Source organism: Passer domesticus, chromosome 1 (assembly GCF_036417665.1).
Source record: "Passer domesticus isolate bPasDom1 chromosome 1, bPasDom1.hap1, whole genome shotgun sequence".
Classification (NCBI taxonomy): domain Eukaryota; kingdom Metazoa; phylum Chordata; class Aves; order Passeriformes; family Passeridae; genus Passer; species Passer domesticus.
The window spans coordinates 9,717,472-9,739,799 of NC_087474.1; the positions used below are offsets into that span (position 1 = coordinate 9,717,472).

General features: G+C 38.5%; 1 protein-coding gene across 5 annotated transcripts in view; it reads right to left on the bottom strand.

The window, feature by feature from the left end:
- The window catches only part of LARP4B (La ribonucleoprotein 4B), a 55,765-nt gene that overhangs the window by 23,972 nt on the left and 9,465 nt on the right, over positions 1 to 22,328 (bottom strand). For 3 of the 5 annotated variants that reach the window (XM_064389144.1, XM_064389229.1, XM_064389055.1), the window contains 3 exons: positions 13,377 to 13,511; positions 1,056 to 1,203; positions 701 to 862 (listed from right to left, as the gene is read on the bottom strand). In XM_064389144.1, coding sequence (XP_064245214.1) covers positions 701 to 862; positions 1,056 to 1,203; positions 13,377 to 13,457 — 391 coding nt within the window. In that variant the 5' untranslated portion in view covers positions 13,458 to 13,511. Of the gene's footprint in view, positions 1 to 700; positions 863 to 1,055; positions 1,204 to 10,435; positions 10,495 to 13,376; positions 13,512 to 22,328 lie in introns of those variants that run through there. The other 2 variants (XM_064389368.1, XM_064389292.1) reach the window with 2 other exon arrangements.

Below are 22,328 nucleotides of genomic sequence, written 5' to 3' on the forward strand. Positions count from 1 at the left end.
AATTCAATTGCCTTGATTTGCAGCTATTATGGATGCCATTCTGGTAATTTTACATACAAAATCAGCTAAGCACAATGAACAGACCTGTCGTGAATCTCAAGAAACACCCAGCACATTTTCCTCTCCTTCCCATCCCTCATCTCAGTTCAAGTAGTAATCCTACATGCATCTTGCAGACCTTCTGTCCCATTCAGTGAAATATCAGCATGGTGAATCTCTACTCTAGTTTCCAGAAGCTTCTTAAAACATACCATCTGGTACAGACTACAGCTTCTAACAGTTGCACTGAAGAGAAATTCTGGAAGTTGATTAAATAAAAATGTGAAGAAGTTAATACTAAAATGTTGCTTCTTTTAGCATTTCAAGTACAAAATGGGTCTTTCCCCACAATAACATTACTACTTGAGACACAAACTGTATGTCAATCTCACCTCAGTACCAGACCCAACTAGAAACACTAGATTCTGGGCAGAACCTTGTATGATTTAAACCAGGAGATTGGTCTCTAAACATGTCCAAGTCTGACTGCAAAAGAGACGGAATTCTTAGGTTCTGTTTAAAGAATGCATATATTGAACGAGAAAACTGGTATAGTTTGGGGGGGGCCTTTTCTTGTTTTTCAGATGCTCACAGCTCAACTCAAAATACGTGTTTAGTTTGTTTTTAAACTAAGTCCAAGCACATCTTAGCTTCCTCTGACCTGTCTGGGTGGTTTCGTGCATAGACTCATACTCGGAATGATCGAGAGCCAAAGGGTTCATGTCCGCCTGCTCTGAGCCCGGCACGGCTGCGTTCGGCTCCGGCAGCTCCGTCAGCACCGCGTTCTGATGCTTTTTGTCACCATCGCCATTGGCATCCAGTCCTGCAGCACACGTCACACACACACGCTCAAAAGTGCTCTTTCTAACCACAGTAATGCCAGAGTTAAAACTACATCTAAAATAAAGGTGCTTACATATTTGCTTTACGTTTTTTAGCAGAAAATTAAAATTGAGACAGTGCTGCACCGAATTTTAACTTCTGCTTGAGCAACAGCCAGAAACTCTTATTCATACCTTCTTTACAGGAATCTGGAGGCTGGTCAGGTATTTCTTCCCACGTTTTGCTCACACTACCATCAGTGGCACCACTTGCTTCCAAGTGTAACATATGATTTCCCCACACCTTTGCATTGGGGTTTAACTCAGAAACCTTGGTTGACTCCTGCAAAAAGAAATTGATTATGCATTTCAGGGATGCACAGCAGGCATCTGGTGCACAGATACCTTCAGTTTCAAATAACAGTATCAGACATACAACTCAAGATTTTACTGTCATGGTTTTTCACACCTGAATATATTAACTGAGTTCCCATAATCATTTCAGGTACAGACACAACTATTATGGTGCACAGTATTCATTTCCCTGATTATGAACCACCAGAAAAGGCTATCCAAGCAGAGCAAATGACAACAAACATTTCACTCTTTGCCTTTACAGACTAACTCAACCTGCACTTGACCTAGACTTCAGGCAGTTCTCTAATACACATCTTCTTGATGTTGATTATATTGCTAATCATATGTTACATTTGTATCTGTAGATCAATCTAGCAGATACTAGATCTGTATCTATTTTATCTGCAAAATAATACTTTTTAAAAAAACCAAGAAAATATAAAGGTACAGGGATTTTTCTGAAATTATATAAACATGTAACAGTTTTAATGAAACATTATGTAAAATTGAAAGCAATAAGATGTGCATGACAACTTCTGTTACTACATTTACAGGAGGAACAGAGCATCAGGACAAAAAGGATGAATAACCACATCCAGTTAAATCATCTCAAGATAATCTCTTTAAACTTGGATTGGAAATGGACACATTTAATGATGACATATGGTTATATACAACCATCATATAAATGGTTACATCTATCCTTCAGAGAGATGGCTCTCTGCAGTGCAAACATTTACTACAATACTTTTTTAGAGTAACATGAGACTTGTTTTGCTTATGTTTGAGAAAAATGCATTGAATTATTCCACATCAAGAATATATGTCAAGTGTTTTGATATAATTACACTGGGAAAAAATACTGCTCATAATAAGACACACTAAAAAAGCTTATTAAAATTTTGTTTTCTAAATGTACAGATGCTAGGAACATTACAGTGTTTAAAGACAAGCACTCCAAAACCCCACGAAGCTTTAAATCTTCTTAAACACACACATTCAAATACTTGTTATCACAGTGCATTGAAAGTATATCCAGAAAATAAAAAACTTTAAACATTTACTTAAACACTTCTCTTGAATGACAGGGAAGACTTACAAAAAGTGGAAGTGTTTGACATAACTACTTGAATAACAAGATTCAAAGATGACAGCAAGATCCATCAGTTTCCATTTTTAATATAAGAAGTTCCCTCTCAGGAGAGAGCAAACAGCCTTGAGCACAATTCACTGCCCACACTGCAAGTGCTGGGCAAGGTCAGAGCAGCTGCTCCAACACAGCCAGTGAGGGGAACAATTCCAGCAGGGCAGGACAAGGAGCAGCAGCTGCTACAGGTTGACTTCTGCAGAGTGGGTAAGGCTGGAGGGGACCACTGGAGGTCACCCAGCCCAACCTCCCTGCCTGAGCAGGGTCCACAGGGCAGCTCAGGATTGTGTCTAGACAGCTTCACTTGTTTCTTAGCCCAGCTAGCCAAGATCCAGCCTAGCTCTTTCCTCTTGCTTCTCCTGCAGCCACGCTTCTCTACAGCACTACTGACCTCCAGAAGTGAGGAAAAGATTTCCTAACTGCTACCAAACAAGAGCTTCAGGAAATCCACAAACATTTCTTCCTATACAAAGCTAAAGAGCATTAAGAATGGTTTGTAGCAAGCTTCCTTTCTGCACACTGTTTATCTTAAGTTCAGTTGAAACTGAGAACCTGCAATCAAGTTACTTTGCCAATGACTGAACTTTGACATAAACAGAAAAAAAAAATCAATATTCAGTAAAATTTTTTACTTTTGCATTCTGTACAGCATTCGGTTTTTCAAAGGAAAGGGAGTCATCAGGTTCAGGACAAAACATCTATTTAACTAATGAAACCATAGTTTGACTTGGCTTAGTCAAAACTTCTAGCTTCAGCTTTAAGAGCAAATCACTTCTGCAGAATACTTACAAGTTCATCTTTATTGTGCCATCCCCACGTACCAGCATATTCCGGTGCTAGCAGCTGATATGGGTATGTTTCCACTGCATATGAAGCACTTGTTAAATTTTCAGGTTCATTCTGGAAGTTTTCATTAACTACACACAGTCTATCATTCTTCATGGTATCATTAGAAGTGGCATTATTCCATAAAAAGCCCACTAGATATTCACCATTACCAGAAGGAACCGTGTCAGAAAGCAGCTGATTTGTCCAATCAGCATTGCCAGTCTGCAGATTGATGAAATGTGACCACATTTCAACGTGGGGATTTTGTCTGTCCAGGTCACAGGACTGCTTCTGGTCACTTGATCCATCTTCCATCAGACCTAACATGCACTGCTCTCTGCCTTGCAGAAATCCTGCTGCACCAGGAGAGGCACTGGGTATTTCATAGGAAGGAGTAGCAGCATATTTGTCTACCTGCTTTGGGTCAACACAAACTCCAAGCTCTTTGTTTGAGAAAATCTTGTGATCTGGCTGCATCTGTTCCCAGCTTGTGGTCAAGTCATTCATCTGAGTATTTAATATGTAACTGGTGTTTTTCAGTTCAGTAGTCTTGGCTTGCAACTGCTTCAAATTCCCCCTGGTAAAAGGTTCTAGATTCTCAGCTGATAAACCAAAACCAGTGAGTTTCTCATTTGCGTGGATGCTGACATACTGGTTTACTTCACCATCCTGGAGATTACTTTCATTTACATCACACATACTTTTTTCATGAATTTCTGATTGTTCCTCAGTAAAAGGCCCAACAGAAACTTGAGTGTTCCCAACTTCTGGCTCTGGACTGGCACAGTGACACAACTGAGGCTCTTCTGCTGGTTTGTCATGCTCATGAGAACATGCATTTTGACACAATACAGGCAATAAGTTATGGTCCTTATTTAAGAGTTTACTGGCATCTTCCAGATTTTTAGTAGCATCTTTTAACTTTACCCTCCTGTCCATACAACTGTCTGTGAGTGCTGGTACAGAGGAGTCAGAGGGAGCATTCTGATTGTCAGGCAAGTCTTCACTGCAATTGAAGATGTCTTCATCACAATCAGCAATGCTGGCATCCAGATTGTGTTTTACATTTTCTGCCTTGTTATCAATGGACTCATTTAGTTGACCTTCAAATTTTGTCTGTTTTACAGGTTCTACTACAGGCCCAGCTATTTTGGCTGACTCAGTCTCTGCACTCCATTGATTTTCCACTGTGTGGAAGGAACACACATCCTGTTGTTCATCTTGTCTGCTGTTCATGTCTATTATATTCATATGCTCACATTCCACAGACACAGAAGAGACACCGGTTTTGTTACCTGAATTTGAGTATTTACACACTTTACCTTTATTCTCTACTAACTCTTGTGAAACCTCACACTCTAGGCTGTTTTCCTTTAGGAATATTTCATCTGTACTTGGATTATGTTCATGAGATGTCACAGTGCCATCACTTATTCCTGATCTAGTTCTGCTCAAGTTACCAGCTTCCTCAAGAAAGTCACCTTTTAGTTCAGTGGCACTCACACAGATATTCTCCTCCATGCCACTGTGGATTGCAGCTTCAGATGATGCCCTGATTTCAGTGCAACCCTTAATGTGAGTTTGAAAATCAGAGACTTCCTCCAAGTTTAGCTGTGTTTCAGTCATGTTCAAAGCTTCACAGCTATGCAAAACTGTACCAGTGCATTCCTCTCCCTCTTTCAAGGATTCTTCAAAACTGCTGTGATGTTCACTAGAGTCTGGTGAAAATGTTTGGCTATCACCATATGTTCTTTCAAGTGTTTTCTTTTCCACATTTGAATTTAGTTCACTTGCTGGCTCTAGAAAGCAGACTTCTTCATCAAGTTTTTCTACTTTGTCCATTTCATGTAACTCTAATGATAATTTAAAGTTACCCCCTATGCTGTCTACCACCTGTTTAGTATTTATTTGCTCTACACTTGAGGGATGCTTAGTTAGTGGCACAACATCAGAATGATTACTTCCCTCAGTTTCTCCTGAATTAGATACTCCAGTGTTTAACAATACACTGGAAATACGATCACTGTTTTTCACCTTTTCTGAGTTAGGGCTGTATTGGTCCTCTCCAGCAGCATCCACAGGCTTTACAGAACTACAGGCTGTATGCAGTGATTCATTCCAACTGGCAGCACTACCCATGGTATATACCTCCTCTTGCTGATTCTCAGGGATGATTTCACCAGGCACTTTTGCTTTTAAAGCATCTGTAACTGTACTGTCAGTATTTAACCTCTGCACCTGACACCTGTCAGTCAATAAGTTATCAAAAGAACACTGGATATCTGGGCTACAATATTCCTTTGTATCCTTTTTCTCCATGTTTGATCTATCCTCTTTTTTATACTCAAACAGTTCTTTCTGTGAATTAAACTTAGCTTCCACTTGTGCCAATTGTTGCATTGGAAATTCCTTCCCTCTGTCTAGAGGTCGTGCCATGGTGCACATTCCTTCATCAGTAACAGCTGAGTTATCTAAGTCTGCTGCAGTCTCTTCATGCACAGTAGCTGGCACCTCTTCATCCCCTTTCAGATCTTCGGCATCTACAACACAAATGCTGTAAAACTCCTTGTCTTTCACATTCTGACTGCTGTCTACATCAAGACAGGAAAATGTTGGAGACATCTCTCTATATGAACTAGAAACTTTCTGTAAGCTGTCACTCTTGCTGTCTTCAGCATTTACTGTTGTTTCATTTTGCCTTGAATGGTCACATGTAACTGCATAATCCTCCAGGGAATTTCTATTTATGGAAATTTCACTCTGTAAGCCTTTGTCTACAATATCTGCTACATGTGAATTAGAAATATGATCAAACAAGCAATGCTCTTGTGAAGCTGCATTTTCATTATTAATATTGCTATTATTCTTTTCTATATTGTTCACATGCTGACCATTACTATTAAGTTTTTTAGGCGCTCTTTTTTTAATAATCTTATCTTTGTTTTCCTCACTTCTCTGCAGATTTCCGTATGTACCAGAGACTTTCAAGAGGTGACTAAAGGAATTAAAGAAGTTAAAAGGTCTGCCATACGTCCTCTTAGGGCTTGCATGGGGAGTATTCCCCATGCTGTTATATGACGAATATTTTCCTTTTCTACCCCAAAAACCAGATTTAGAATCTGACACTGCGCAATCATCGCTACAAACACCTTCAATGCCGACTGTCACAGCTGCCCCATTAACTGTCCTTCCCACTGTATGCAGATCCTGGCTTTCCACAGTTCCAAAAATTGAAGATAAAGTTTTACTTATCCTTGACTTTGGTGCTTCCTCTTCCACAGATTTTTGTAACAAGCTGGTTTTCTCCTCACTCGTGCTGTTACTCAATTCTTTACTGAAGCAGCAGCCCATGTTTAATAAGTAGTGCCAGAGGGTCTTCTCATTGCAAATCACCTTCCTCTTTACACTAACTTTCTATGGCTACTGAGGAGACAAGCCAACACCCAGCTACCAAAAATAGCACACTTTAAAACCATGCAGGGGTTCATATGTCATTGCCACTCAAAGTCCAAATCCCAGTTGCTGAGCAATGTTTCAGTATTTCATCATATGCACTGTAATATTCAAGCCAAATATGCCTTCTAATGAGAATACAGTCTGTTTAGGAGTATTACTGAGTCTTATGTACTTCTATTGTTTAATTTCCTAAAAAGTTTTGTTCATCCAAATCATTAAAATATTTAAACATCTTTCACAATGCCCATGTGTGCCAGAAACTACTTGTTTTCATATTTAGTACAACTCCCACCTTCTATACAAGGAAAAATGCATTCTGGCTCTACATGTTTAAATCTGACGTGTAGATCAAACACTTTTTGAACTACTTTCCCCTTCTCCTCCCTTCCCCCAGAGCTGAACCTACACCACAATTACTTCTTTAGGAAAAACAGGCTAAAGATAGATAAGACCTCATGTATTCCATTGAGCAGTCATTGTACGTTATCAGAAGCTAATTCTGTTCCAAACCTTTTTTTAAAATTTGTTATCTGCATGAAAAAAACAGAATACATAATTCCTCAGTGTCTTATAGCACTGAAGGGGGCCTCAAGATCATTTACCCACCTCATGGTACTGTGACAGGATTAATTACACTTAAGCTCAGAAAAAAAAACTATGTATCCTTTTACTGAAAACTCAGAAATGTTGAAAAAGTAATTTGACTGAATGCTATTCCTTACAAAAGTCTGTCCTCAGTATAGCTTTCACTGTTGTACATATACAGACTCCTTCTGACCTTAACAACTAAACCTTTTTTATACACATGTATTTACATATTGAAATACCTCTATTACTGTAAGTTCTTGTGGTTGCTAATAAAAAAGTGGTTCTGTTTCTTCAAATATAAAAGGCCAATAAAAAAGCTGAAAATACCCAGAAATCTTTTTCTGCCCTAAACAGATTTGTTCTTTGCCTTTCCATTACCTCACATCACTCAGACCTTCTCTCAAATGCAGTGCTATTATTTCAGATTTGGACCCCATACTTCAGAGAGTTTTCAGAGTGTACAACTATAGCACCACCCTACTCTGTTACTTAAAAGATATTATCAATATGTAGAAGTGTAAGACAAGACAGACCCTTAAACTCTACTTCAAATGTTCTTTCAGATGAACATTGAACACAATGCTATTTGTCCACTGGTTGTGCACATTATGTCAACTAATATTCCACTAAATCTGACCATAAAAGATTGCTGAATTGACAAAAAAAGTACATCCCCTCTTCAGCAAGCCTGCTTTGAAATTGCAAAGTAAGATCAGAGGAAAACTACCCTCCCCCTGTCCCTTATCCAACCCAGGAACACTCCAAGTGCCTGCAGCTACACTGTTCCTAAGGATAGGAAGTCTGATGCATCATTGCTGCCATCTGCTGCATTTTTTTTAATTCTCCCCTGGGACAAAGTTATTCAACATGCTTGGATCCAGACTGAAAACTATGCCAAGTCACTCCTCTCTTTAGCATTCCCTGGAACCAAAAACAGGGAAAGGGGGAGGGAGTTACTTATAATAGTTTTTTTGAAGAAATGCCATGAGCAAACAATTTAACTGTTTTTAATGTCAGCTTAAAGTCACAGTAATACTTTAAAAATTCACAACTATTCAGAAAACTCCCTTATCAGATAAACAAATAGCAAGATTCTTCCCGGTGTGATTTAACCATTACTAACTCGTGCTTTCTAGAGAGGAGCTAAGTGTCCTTAAGAGACAGACCAGGGCAAAGTCCACTTTTCCAGTGCCTTAACAACCACTTCTCCTATCAACTAATGGGAAGAAAAGGGGTGAAGCAGTTCAGGCAAGCAGAAACTTATTCCAGTTTTCCCATACCCTTCTCATGTGCAAGAGCACATTTTGTACTTGTTCCTTTGTTTTTATCTTAGGGTTCCAGGGATAATTTCTATTTTAAAGCAGCTACAGTGCACATTCATTAAGTCAAATTTCTCAATATTATTTAGTGCGGGACTACAACTTTAAAAAAAAGGCAACATGAATTTAAGTGGAAAATGCCACTCCTGTTATGATACATCACTTGAGGCACCTTCTGGCTAAGCTTAACACTGCCACCAACTTGAAAAGCACTTAACAGAGTTCATGCTCTAATACTTCAGAGCCCAATTCATCTGGGGAGTAAATTATGTTATTTTGTTTTGGTTTTTTTCCCCTTTATTCATGCATATTTTAGCTCTGGTATACTTCTCATCTACTCAAAGCCTAAACAGGTTTTCCGACTGCATGAAACAAAAGTGCTCTGAAGCAGCACTTTCATAACCTGAACTATTACTTTTTTTTAATAGGTATTTAGTCCTGTATCCTGTACACACCTATACAGAAGGCAAGAAGCCAACGTGCTTATTAACTAGAGTATACTTACCCATCTTTCATTTCTCAATGCACTTATTCTTTGCCAAGGAGTAAGGGTTTATCCCAAATATAGCCTTATAGGCCTAAGGTTAAAAATATAATCTAGATTTAAAGTTACAATAACACAAGTCAAAACAGCCCTTACAACCTACCAAAATCTAACTTCCTTTATTCTTTTTCTATAAGAAACTCATGCAACTGTAACAAGTTCTGAAGAAACAGTGATTACGCTGCACTCCCAGGCCACACCTGATGCCATGCCCATCACCAGTGAAGGGAACACAGAAGAGCAGTGTCACAACAGTGACACTAACTGCAGGCTTCTGAAACAGCTGATCAAATTGCCTAACTTTCCCTCCAACAGATCATGGTTAATGGACTGCTAAGAGTTTAAGTACATATTCTACACTCTGAAATAATCAAACATGATTAGATGTTATCTACATGTATACAGCCTATTCACTTTTCTTATGGCCTAAATCTAGAATACCACAACAGAAAGAGCAAACACCAACCAGTATTGATCATTTATGATGTACATGTCCAGTTTAAAGTCTAATTCTTCCATTTCTTGTTTAAAGCTAATCATGATGTCTTGAATTATTAAATATCACCTACTCATTATACAAACTGCTGTTTGACATTACACAGGCACATACTGCATGTAATACTGTGTATTGTCCAATCATCTGAGGTTTATATGGTATACTGAATTTTCACTGAACACATGGTCCTGTATTAAACTAGTAAACCTGATTTCCTCAGTTCCTTTTTATTCTGAGGCTTATTCTTGAATGGGCTGCAAAAGGATTTTTGAACATAATCCAGCAGCAATAAGCCTGAGACATCCTTTTATAGTACTTCCTAAGAAAATTGTACTTCCCGAAAATGTTTAAGCGCCATCTTTCAGGAAGTTCCACATATTTTTCCCCTGCTTTCAACAACAGTATGATTGAACTTGTATTTACAGTACCTATAAGGATTGCCAAAAATCAGCGTACCACACAGATTTGAATTCCCATTAACAGAAACCCATGGCATCACCTGATAATTATTCAGCTATGAAAAGAATGGGTAATACTAATATTGCAATCAGATGGCAAGTTTAAATGACCCCACTGTAATATCCTGCACTGGAACACACATTTGCAGAACTTGTCACACAAGAATCCCTCTAAAGATTCTCAAATTTCCAGATCAGGTCTTCAATTTGACTGATCAAGGAAAGAAAATTCTTTGGTCCTTGGACAGTGCTCTGAGAGGCCACGCATCCAAATGTGAGCATGGCAGAGGAAGAGTTTAGGCTCAACAAGCAAGGAAAAAGACTGTGCATACCTTTAGCACTAAAAGTCAGTTAAATCTTATCTGGCAGAGACAGGACATACCTGTCTCCTCCACCATGGGATCTGCACCTTGGCCTCTTCCCTCAGAGCAACCTAATTTCTAGCAGCAGAGAGTTACTACTGAAAAGGAAGCACAGAAGTGAGTTAAAATGGAGTGAACTGCTGCTTAAACACTGACTCTCCCGGGTCCAGCCCAACAAGAGCTTTCTCAGAAAGAGTAATTGTCAATCAGGATACAGTCTATTGGCAGATGTCACTTGAAGTGACAACGCCCACCTCTAGGTTGAAGAAGATGAAAAAAATTGCACATTTAACTCTCAAAGCTAAGAAAACAATCAAAGTTAAGAATCTGCTAGTATCCTCTAAGCTATGTACTTACAATGTGTAAGTCTAAGCTACTATTGACAAGAAATCCATGAAGATTCTCAAGATGCCAATTTCCTTCAACAAACTTGTGTGCAAAATTGTGCTGTTCAATACCACTAGAATCAGCCAAACTGATTAGTCGTGTTGGAAATGGACCATACCAAACTTGTGATTGATCTAGATTATGCTTTATATAGCATAGTTCCATAGCTACTTCAATGCAGAAGAAAAGCCTGTCTCACTCACTCTGAGGTTAAGACTTTGAAACATGTTAGTGAACAAGTGATCTGCGTATCTTTAAGCAGCAACCCTGAAAAGTGATTTCTGGAGGATTCCATTCAAACACCAAAACCTTCATTTTTAATTAAGTCACTATTGATTACCTATTCAACGTTACTCACAGTAGAATGTCTTCAGTTTTGTTATTGCCAAATAAAAGAATGACTAAGTTCATAATTAGAAAAATTTAATTATTGTTCAAAGAGAAAACAAAAAAAAATCCTTTATATAACCACTTCCAATGAAGAACTAGCCTAATACCTATTTTTACAAGATCTACAGAAGTGCATCAAGATTCCCCACTGATTTGCTTCCTGAACAAAAACATTTGGACAAGGTGTATCAAGATGTCCCAGAGGAACAGCACAGCAAAAACAGCTGGGAATTCAACTGAGCACATCTCTTACAAGTCTATTAAAAACAGACTCCTAGAAAGCTCACTAGGTGCCATGGCAGTATGGCCCCACATCACATGCACACTGAAATAATGATCAGCACAAACATGCACCTACACCTTTTTGCAGTCTAGCCCTCTGATCTCAAAATAATTACGACACAAGAAACAGCAGGTGGTTTTCACCTGACCTGAAGTATGTACTTGCTAAAGGCAATAGAATAAGGATTCCAGAAGTTTTTTCTCCTTCCTATCACATTTATGGAAAGATGGAAGTGTCTTAAAGATCTTAGTTTGCTAATTCTTTCCTGCACTCTATGAATTTTTCCTCCAACCATAATATTGTTCACAGAACTTGCAAGTGAGATCCTGAAGCACTGGCAAAAATCACTCATGTAAGCATGGCATTACAGAAGAGACCATTTTAAAAACACCACTGAACAGAATATATTGGTAATTATGCTCATACCAGAATGACCTCCTGACGCTGTACACATAAGAGTATCATACTGGTACAACTTAAAGCCTAATGAGCTACAGGTCTCATCTTTTCCAGATAAAATATTCAGCCAAAGTAAAGCTTTAATCACAAGAGAACAAATTACTTGAAATGCACCATTACAGCACAATGGGTACATTCCAAGATATCTGAATTGACATCAGCTTTCTCTTCTCATGAAAAGAACAGTAAGGTCTCCTGAAAAATAAATAAATGATTATGCTCTTTTTCTCCAAATAAGTAGGGAAGAACAGGAATTAAGATTTAAATAATTTTTTTAATAAAAATTCTAGTATGTCAAATTAAAAGAACTAGCACCTATATGAAGTCTAATAAATTGCCTTTAATGCTAATGCACCTGTTGAAATGCACAAACAGCTTCAAGCTCTTGAAGAAAATCTGCAAGCCACTCTTACTCAAGTTTACACACTGGTTTATTGGCACTAATGCCCTCAGTACAGGAAAAAAAATGGAAAACCCAGCAAATGTCAAGAGTTCAACTTTGAGAAGTATGGCAAAAAAACAGGTTGAATTTTTTCCTCTACTGTCAAATAAGTAAAAATTCACATCTAAGAAATGTAAAACAGAGAAGAGAAGTCAGAATAAAAAAAAGGGGGAAGAGGAACAAAAAAAAAAGTGCACCAGCTTTCTCAGAAAAGCAAAGCATGAGTTTTTCAGAATGCTCCTTAGTGCTTGCTCCAAGCTAAGTTGGAAGCAGGAAGTATCTGCTGCTTAGCATAGCACAAGCAAAGCTCCTGGCAGAACATACACTGAAACCAAACCCTTCAAGATATCCCAAGATGAAACATTCCTCCCAATAAACAGTTAAAGACAAAAATTTGAACATATTTTAATAAAAATCAAGTCTTCAATCTTCTTGAAGACATAGGTAACATTTACTACAACATATATGCACACAGTACAATCTACTGTATGACCTGCCAAAAGCATCCCATACAGCCACTCACAGGATGCTGCACAGCAACAGCTGCACATGCCACTTGGCACAACTGACTGAGCAAAATTCCTGTTACTGTGAATTCCTGCTTGTATGGGTTTGTGCTTTTTTCAATTACACATACATACAAAGTGCATACCCTGCAGCTTCCTCACATGGCAAGGTGTGAGCAAGAACCTAATTCAAGATTAGTGATACAATTCCTGCACAGCCTAAAAACCTCTGTACCTTAAATGACTGAAAACTGTCATATCTTGAAGTTTATGTAAATCCCCCCAAAGGGCTGAAGCAAAGTTAAGTTGAGGTTTCTAGTCAGTATGGAGAATTAATCACCTCCAACAGCTCTCTTCTGGCTGTTTAATGTTTCAATGCTTTCTGTCAGCCAGCTGTCTTCTAAAATGTTCTGACCTACAATTTTGATTAAGACATAGTGAAAACACAATGTTTCCTACAACACACCAGGGGAACATGCAATTATAATACTTACTAGATGAGAACCGTCCTTAACTTCTTGTACTTGCTGCACCTGCGGTTCAGCCACAACTTTAGTGTCCTGATCAGAAGTCATGAGCTGTCTGCTTTTTGGCTGCTCAGAGAGAACTTTACTGGTCACCTTTGTAAGCTGCAGAAATAAGAAGACAAAAGATTCTGTAAGTGGTTGTTGAAATTCCTGAGAACCACAGCCACTCCAGACACGCCACCCTGACTCAGAGCAAAGGTCCAAAGCACTTCCACGCAATTCATCGGGATTATGTGTCCAGAGAAAACATAAAATGAGGATAAAGCCATCTTGCAGATACACTCAGCTCCCAGTCACTGGCTGCCTTGGGATTACAGATGAACACTTGCCACAGCACTGGGCAGGGTAATTCCACTGGGAAAGTTTCTCTTGATTCTCACCTTACTTATTCAGACTGCATTTCAAATCACGACTTCTTCATACCACCTGCAGACTCCACTCACTAAGAAGCATTTAGTCACAAACTAACCCTTCTTCTATAACTATTTCATGGTCACTTTATCTTTGCAAGATTTAAGACGCATGTTACAACAGTTCGGGGCTAGACTAGTAATGCTCAACCAGTTCTTCTGCTCCATCATCCCAAAATCTTATTTTATTTGATTAAACAAGTAAAAAATGCAGTAGAGTTGAAAGTTTGACAGTGACATTGCTTTGAAATTTGATGCTATTATTTAATGCTGTTATTTTTTAAAGTCTCCAGAAAAACAATAATAGCTAATTTAAAGCATGATGTCTCAAAGCAAATATTGAGGTGTGAAAATCAGGAATTTTCATTTTTTCTTTTCTAAGAAGATGTAAAATGCTTTTTCAGTTTTTTTCCATAGGAAATTCCAGCACTGTATCTGTAACAATGCATGAGAGTGATTTATTGCCTTCAAGATGGTGACAACAAGCATGCAATCTCCTTAAAATGAAAATGGAAAGATTTGCAGCACATGTAAGTTAATGGTAATGTTCCATTCTTTAGGAACATAAGCTCCTTTTAGGCTACCTTGACTCCAAGACTAGAATTAAGAAGACTTTCAGTCTAGAACATTATGGCGCTCCATGAGTCTCCTTTATACTGTATTTTGACATGGACAAAAGCAAATATCAAATGCAACTGACTGAATATATTCCAACATTTTCAAGGAAAATTATTACGTTCAGCTATGAACTGATTTGAGCACCTGTATTACAGGATTATGCAAAAGGTGTTTTGTACATATAGATGAGGAAACAAATACACTGACATCTGCAAGAAGACGAACATTTCAGCTTACATGAACAGTTACTTATTACCTCGTGCTATTGAAAAGTATGTCTTCAAAAGAAACCCGAGTACTGTATCACTGTTATATTCTCAGAATTTTCTTTTCTTAACACTAATGTCTCTCACCTTGGAATAGAAACTAATTAAGGAAGAATGGCACAGACAAAAAACCACATTAAAATGGAACTAAAAAATTAGACTATCCCTTCACAGTGTTACACACAAATATACTCACAGGTTATGTAACAAAGTCTGGAATTCATTCAGGATGTTTATATTTTGTAAAATTACCAAAAACCATCCTCAGGATGAAAGCAATATTTTAAAAGCAGTATTAAACAGCCAGACTCTGTTGCTCAAAGCCATGCATGGGAAGAGGTAGACACTTTAGCACTGCGTGAAGTGTCTAAGCCTCTTGGCGAACACTTCTGCTCATGTTTTTTTAAAGAAATTGTGTTTAGCCTTTCCAATTTCTGGATTCATTTTTCTTTCTAAAAAGAGCCTAAGACTCCTTAGTCATTTCACATTCACTGCATGTAACCTCCACTGCTGTTCATACTACCCTTGGGCATAGCTTTAGTCCAGATTCATAAGCTAAAGGCTACTTTACAGAAAGTATATTTCACTCAGCAATGGTGGTATCTACTCAGCATTTTGATCCCCAAATCTGTGTTAAGGTACCTCCTTAAATCCTTCTGTCACCTATTTATCTCACATATTCCCATCCCCTTCTAGGATCAGCATGCCCAGAGCTGCAATCTCCTCCATCCTCTGGTACATAGTGTTAACACCAGAACTTTGTAAGTCTATAGATAAAGAAAGGGAAGGGAAACAGCTGCAATCATATGAATCTGCCAAACAAAAAGTGAAGTTCCACTACATATATGTCCTTTAAAGCATTTGCTGACGGGCCATCAAGCACAAAATACCCAGCTAAACCATTAATTGCAGCTGAGGATAGACAGGTTGTCAGCTAACCTGACAACACACAACTGCAGCGTGCACATTGCAACTTTAAATTCCTTGGGTAAGCCACCAGCAATTAGAGCAGCATATCACTCTACTGCTTTTCACAAGTCCCTTAGATGAGATCATGCAAGATGCTTATCACAGGCCAAGTCTAGATTGAAGCCATAGGTAACTTTGCTTACTCAGACTAATAATCATATTCTCATTAGACACATGGATTTGTCGTGATACACACCACATTAATACCACTCATCTTGTAAACAAATTATTTTTAGTAATTACAATGTCAAACCCATGTATTTAAGTTGAATTTTGATCACCAAGGATCAAAATGGCACCCCAACAACAGCAATAAAGTAATTTGTTTGAAACCTGCTTTCCAAATCCCATGATTTTAACAACGATCAGCCTTTGTCTTCCTGCAAATGGGCAAGCCATACAGAAAGATCCCAAACACAGAAGGAGGGAGCTTCTGTTGCAATTTTTCTTCACTCAATACATCCCACTGCTACAAGTCGGCAGGATGACAAGCACTCAGCTGCAAAATCCCAGTGGTTGTGATACTTCAAAATGACTTCACATGCAGGGCTGTTCTGGAAAGTTAATGCCACCTTTTCTACTGCAGAGCTGCCACTTATTGGACTCCTAGAGAACAAAACCCACATGACAGCAGACTCCCATGACTATCATGTCAGAGAATACAAGGGCTGTAGAAAGAGGCAGTAATACTTCACAGAGGAGAAAACCAATAAAAATTATGGAAAGTTAAAAGCTCTCCATATGATATGTTTTAGCATGTTTTTCATTACTATTGATATATCTCCTCACATAAAAGCCTATTTCTACAAACCACAATCAATAGCTGGTAATTCTAGAAACCACAGGTACAGATTCACTGTTTGAAAGAGTTTATCAGCTGAATTAGTGACAAGTTAAATGGAGCATTTTCATGCAGCAATAAAAATTATCATCCAACTGAAGAGTTAACTTGTCAACGACTTTAAAAGATATGGTTTACCAGTCAGCAGTTCAATGTATCTTTGCATAAATAAATGTTGCAGCAATAAGCAGGAGACATTCAAGAGAAAAATGCAAGTTGGCAAACCCTTTTGGGATAGAGATAGCACTACCTACAGCAGAACATTGAGCTATCACAATCAAACTACAATTTTTTCATCACAGAATCACAGAGCAGTTTTTTAGTTGAAAGGGGCCTTTTGAAGGTCATTTAGTTCAACTCCTCTGCAAGAAGCAGGGACATCTTCAACTAGATCAGATTGCTCAGAGTCCTGTCCAACCTGACCTTGAATGCTCCTAGGGCTGGTGCATCCACAACCTCTCTGGGCAACCTGTGCCAGTGTTTCACTGATTTAGAAGCATCCATTAATTTCAGCTCTGCAAATGCATATACTAAACCACTGCATCCTCCTGGCTTGCCATTTGGCCATCATGGAGTAATAAGTAAAATTCAGCAACTTGAGAATAACTCTGTTCTTGACTCTACTACAGACATTCAAGTACTTATTTTGACAATTATCTATCCCAAGAGAAACTGCCTAGATTTTACTGAGACTTACCAAAAGTAGTACAAACTCAGTTTGTAAATAGCCAAGACAGAGAAGTTTAAAATACAGGAAAAACATTTTTCTTTAGAAACAGCACAATATTCAACCACGTTTGCTTTCCCCAAACTGTAATACATTGCTCCATCTGCAAAACTAGTAATTGCAACAGCAAAGACAAGAGTGCCCTGTTACTCGTTTTCTCATTAGTCACCCTTCACTTGTACAGATCTGTCCCTGTGGACACCTGGTGAGTGGTTAACCTGAGGAGTTACAAGAATATTTTCAGCAGGGACTGAGACCATCTGGTCAAACAACATGGGTATTTCAGCCTACTGGTTTCACTCTGCAACATCCACAACCACCTTCACAAATAGAAAGATATGGGGTTTGTTTGGGGTAGGGGAGAAGTTGATTTTTAATTTTTTTTTTGTCTGTTTGAGGTTTTTGTGAGGTTTTTTTGGCAGTTGTAGTGTTTTGGGTTTTTTAAAGTTGACAGCATGGTTCTTCACTGTCAAGTATTTTCAAAGCCATCTAGTTATAAGAATTCCATCACTTCAGAAGATACCAGATACAAACCAGCAATGGCCTACCAAATGAGTGCACATAACCACATGATCACTCTTGCCTGGGTGCCGAGCCAAGCAGAGCTGGGACTGCCCTCATCCAAAAGCCACATGTGTGTCTTAGTGTGGTGCCAACATCCAACTAACCTTTACACTGCATTTTAGTGCAGGTTTAGGTATCTTAGTCCAGGCAGAGTTAATGTGCAACTGCCTGAAGGTATTTATAAACACACGGCATCCACATGGGCCACAACACTGCAAATAGTTTGGAAAAGACATCTCCTTGATTGTTACACAGCAAACAAAACCTCTACTGCTCTTGCTGACCTCCCTAAAGTGTGGCCCCCAATCCTCCTGCTTTCATTACGGACATCTCTACTTTTTCTCATTCATATTCCAAGTGTGCTTTTTTGCAGTCTGTTTCACTGTCTAGAGTTACTACAGTCCGAGTAGCAGCATGCGTTCTCTCAATCAAATCAGTCACATAGATCTGTTATTTAAAAACATGCAAAACCCCAAACAATGCTCTAGGGCTGAGATCTTGCCTGCCAACTTTCAGCCCAGAGTAATCAGCCCTTAAAAAGAGATTTACAAATGCAAGTGCTGACAACTAACTTTCACCCTGCAAATAGCAACAGCATAAAACAAAAAAAGCTCATAGAATAAAAGAACTTTTCACTGCTCTTCCAGCAAGTACAAACAAAAATAGATTTGAGTTTGGCTTTGTGCAGAATTCTTCCTAGCAAACATTTCAGAAACTTTAAACACAGATTAAGTTTTCACAAGGCTAATACAGAAATACACTTCAGTAACATGAGAAAGCTTAAAATGTTTTCCAAACAGAGGTGCATTGCTTAACTTGAGCCTCATAACAAACTTCCAGCTGCAAGCCAGAAATCCTCTTTCTATTGTGAGAGAGAACACACTTTCTCACCATCTACCACACACTCGTGTACCCATGAGGGTCACAACACCACAGCAGAGGTAATCAGAGCTACCACTGACCTCAGCTCTGAAAAGTTTTAGCACCTGCTGAAGACACCACATAGACATTTATATGAGAAATAAGAGATGCCTTTCCTAAAAATATGCTACAATTTTAATACATTAGCTCTTCTTTAAACAAAGTTTAACTTTTCTTTATTAGTTTCACCAGCTCTGTGAATAGGCAAAGGATATGTAATATATCAAGAGTTAGTTAGTGATGTTCTCAGTCCCAGTAAAGGTACCAACTCAGATACAGGATATATGGTTAAGCTTATATAGCATCATTAAGCTAAAATGGAAAAACCCTAATCCTGAAAGGCTGAGTTTCCCTCCCTCATCAGTCATAAGCACTGATACAAACTTTCAATTTTCATAAGGAGGTTGGTTGTTTGAGGATATTTTCAAAAAAACACCTCAGCTGTTAGAGCTGACCCATCATTCTGCTGTATGGGCACATGCTACAGTTCTGTAGATGAATAACATCATCCATCTGTATCATGCTCACAGAGAAAACTTGTGACAGAACTCAGGGGTTTCCATCTTTCCCTTCAAGGTAGGAAATCAGTTTCTTTACAGAGCAGATGTGACAATCAATCCAGCTTTCAAAGGATGACATTATTTAAACTAAAATATACTGTGAAGAAGTTCCATTACCACAGCAGAAAATATAGCTGAATGAGAAATCTAACAGCACCAAAAGCATATCTGTTTGTGGCCATCTCTCAATCATCACTGTGCCTACATCACTTGTAAAATCTCTATTACACAACAGCAATTAAAAAGCTGACACGACATAAATATTTAGTCACAGCATGTGTCTACAGAAGTCTTGAATGCACTACTATTAAAAATCATCACAAGGTCCTCCATTTGTTTAACTGCTGATTAGCTAAACAGTTGGGGAAAAAGTTGGAAATTCACCTCTGGAGCTTAGTGTTTAGAGCCAGTGATTTATGAAATCTGTCGGATGAAGGTTTCAAAACGCACAAGCACCCAGTGTACGTGCCAGCATGGTGGCTGGAAAGTTAGATTTCAAAAAACCCAAGAAAAGTACCATTGGATTTGTTTCAGTTTTCCTTCCTGCCAAGAAATTACTTATGCCCCAGCACTCTCCAGAATAATGCAACCTCTGGGTTCTTGAAGAGGAACATGGACCTAAGCACTGGGGGCAAACCTGTAACAAAACACTTGGAAGACTCAAGGCACTTCAAAATGCACAAGGCAACCAGGCAATAGCAAGAAATACAGTGTCAGAAGAACAATTAAACCTTAAAGCTGTACCTTTTTTAACATCCTTCAACAGAAAACACAAATCATTTAGAGCTGCTGCTGCAGCTACTTCACAAGCTGGGTTTTTTTAAATCCCTTCTGTTGTTTATAAGGTTCTGCAATTCTATTAATTATCCTTTAAAATGTCATCTCTCCTTTAAGAAAGTCTGAAATAGTAAATCTTGCTGTTTAAAAGGAACACTGCATTTTTTTTATTTAAAGATCTACGAAACATTTCTGTGTGAGGCTTCCCAAGCAATTCACAACTCTCATCATTTACTGAACGTTCTCACTTACACAGGAACCAATGCAATGAAGAGCACACCAGAACTGATTACTCTGCAAGTCTGGAAATCCAGATCATTACAGTAATTAGCTGTCCAAAAGATGCCAAGCAGCAAGTTACTAAACAAAGGTGATAAAATACCAAAGAAACCTGATACTGGTAAATGATAAGGACTCTGTACAGAGGCATATGAAAAACTCTTTCAGTGAAGAGCAAGAAAAATGGGAAGAGGGTAAAGTTACAGTCTTACTCAGTACCTCAAACAAGAAGATGATGTCAACAGTGCACAGAAGATAACAGCATGACCTCCACCAACAAAAAAATCATGATTTATCATTTTTTGTCTCTAGCCTTTTATGCACTGTATTTTAAATACATGTGCATAACGAAAATTAAATAATTTCACTGCACTCAATGGTCTCTCACAATTTCTGCAGTTCTCCTGCATGCCAAGAAACTACACATGCAGTTACTATCTGATGTGCACTCAAACATCACTGCAGAGATGGACCAAGAAGCCTGTGGATCACATCCTCCTCAGTAATGTGATAAAGCAGATGTTTAATGGTATAAAACCTAACAAAATCTTACCCTTTAAGAACACTAGGAGTGCCTACCAAGCAGGAATAAGCCACTAGGAAGAAATTTTTATGCCTTATAAGAGTGTCATGTGCCTTGAAGACAGGAGTGATTGTGTCATGAGCAGTTTTCAGTTTGCAGTTTTCAAGTCTGAAGCAGCACTCTCCTGACTGCAGGCTGAAGCACATTACATTAAGAAACTCAACTCATTAATTAACAGGAGTTGCTTCATATTGCACATCCATCACAAAGCCACAAGCTTGTTTTCCTCGCTGTAAGTGGACTAACAGCACACACCCTGCAGGTTATTCATAAAGATATATATTTAATTTCTATTATAACTATCGTGTCAGATAAGATATTTATCAGATGATGATTTCAAAAGTACCACACTTAATTAAAATTCATCTCTCGACTCTCTGATTTGTGCATTTTCTAAGAAACCCCTCAAATGGCAGAGTTAAACTGTTAGCAGGTCAACCAAATCATGACCATTCTGAAAAGAAAAGTAGAATGCTAATTTAATATAAATTAATTATGATCATAGCTCTCCACAACCTGTTCTCTATTGATAGGCTGAATGTAGAATTACACATTCCACATTCATTACCAAGGCCTACAAAGAGCAAAAAACATCTCACATTGAATGAAAAAGGTCTTTTAACTTTCTCAGGAAAGAGATCAGGCATCTTTTACTCAAATCGATTAGGTAAGTATCTTGAAATATAATGATTTTCCACTAAAATGCTACATCTCTTACATTTGCCTTCCCTTAAATGCCTTGCCCTTGCTCATATTTGTAAGCATTTGACTTCCTGCCTACTTCACAGCTCTGGCACAACTTTTTGCTTTTCCAGGACAGAAAACACCACCAGCAAGAACAGAATTTGAAAAAATTTGAACACCCCCTTCTCCAGTTAAACAGAGAGCTACACAGTAGTTGCCTGCTCATGCACTTTACTTCTGTGGCCACCAGAACAGCAGTAGAGGAGAAAGGACTCAAGCTGAATGCCTGGTGGCATTAACCCTTCTGTCCTGCCCTGGGACACCAGAGGAGCAGAGAGCAGTACTTCAGTTCTGAGTGGAACTCAACAGCTTCGGTCCACATCACTCTGCTGCTGCTGCTACAAAGCATCACCAATTTAAAAAAAAAAACAAAAAAACAACCCAAAACAACCCAAAACCAAAAAAGGAAAGTAAAGGCTACAGTAACATGTCTGCAGGACCTTCACAACAGAAACCTCAGCAAATTTAACACTGCCTGTACTGAATTAAAGAGTGAAAGGACAGACCAGTGCAAGGCACTGCCTCTTTTGCACTGAAATAATCAGAAAACTCATTAAGCCTAAATACAGGGCAAACAATGCTTTAAAGTAGCTAGAGAATGACAAGCTTGGAGTTGGACCCCACACTCTGCACAGCACTTCACATCTGCCTCTGCTCCCA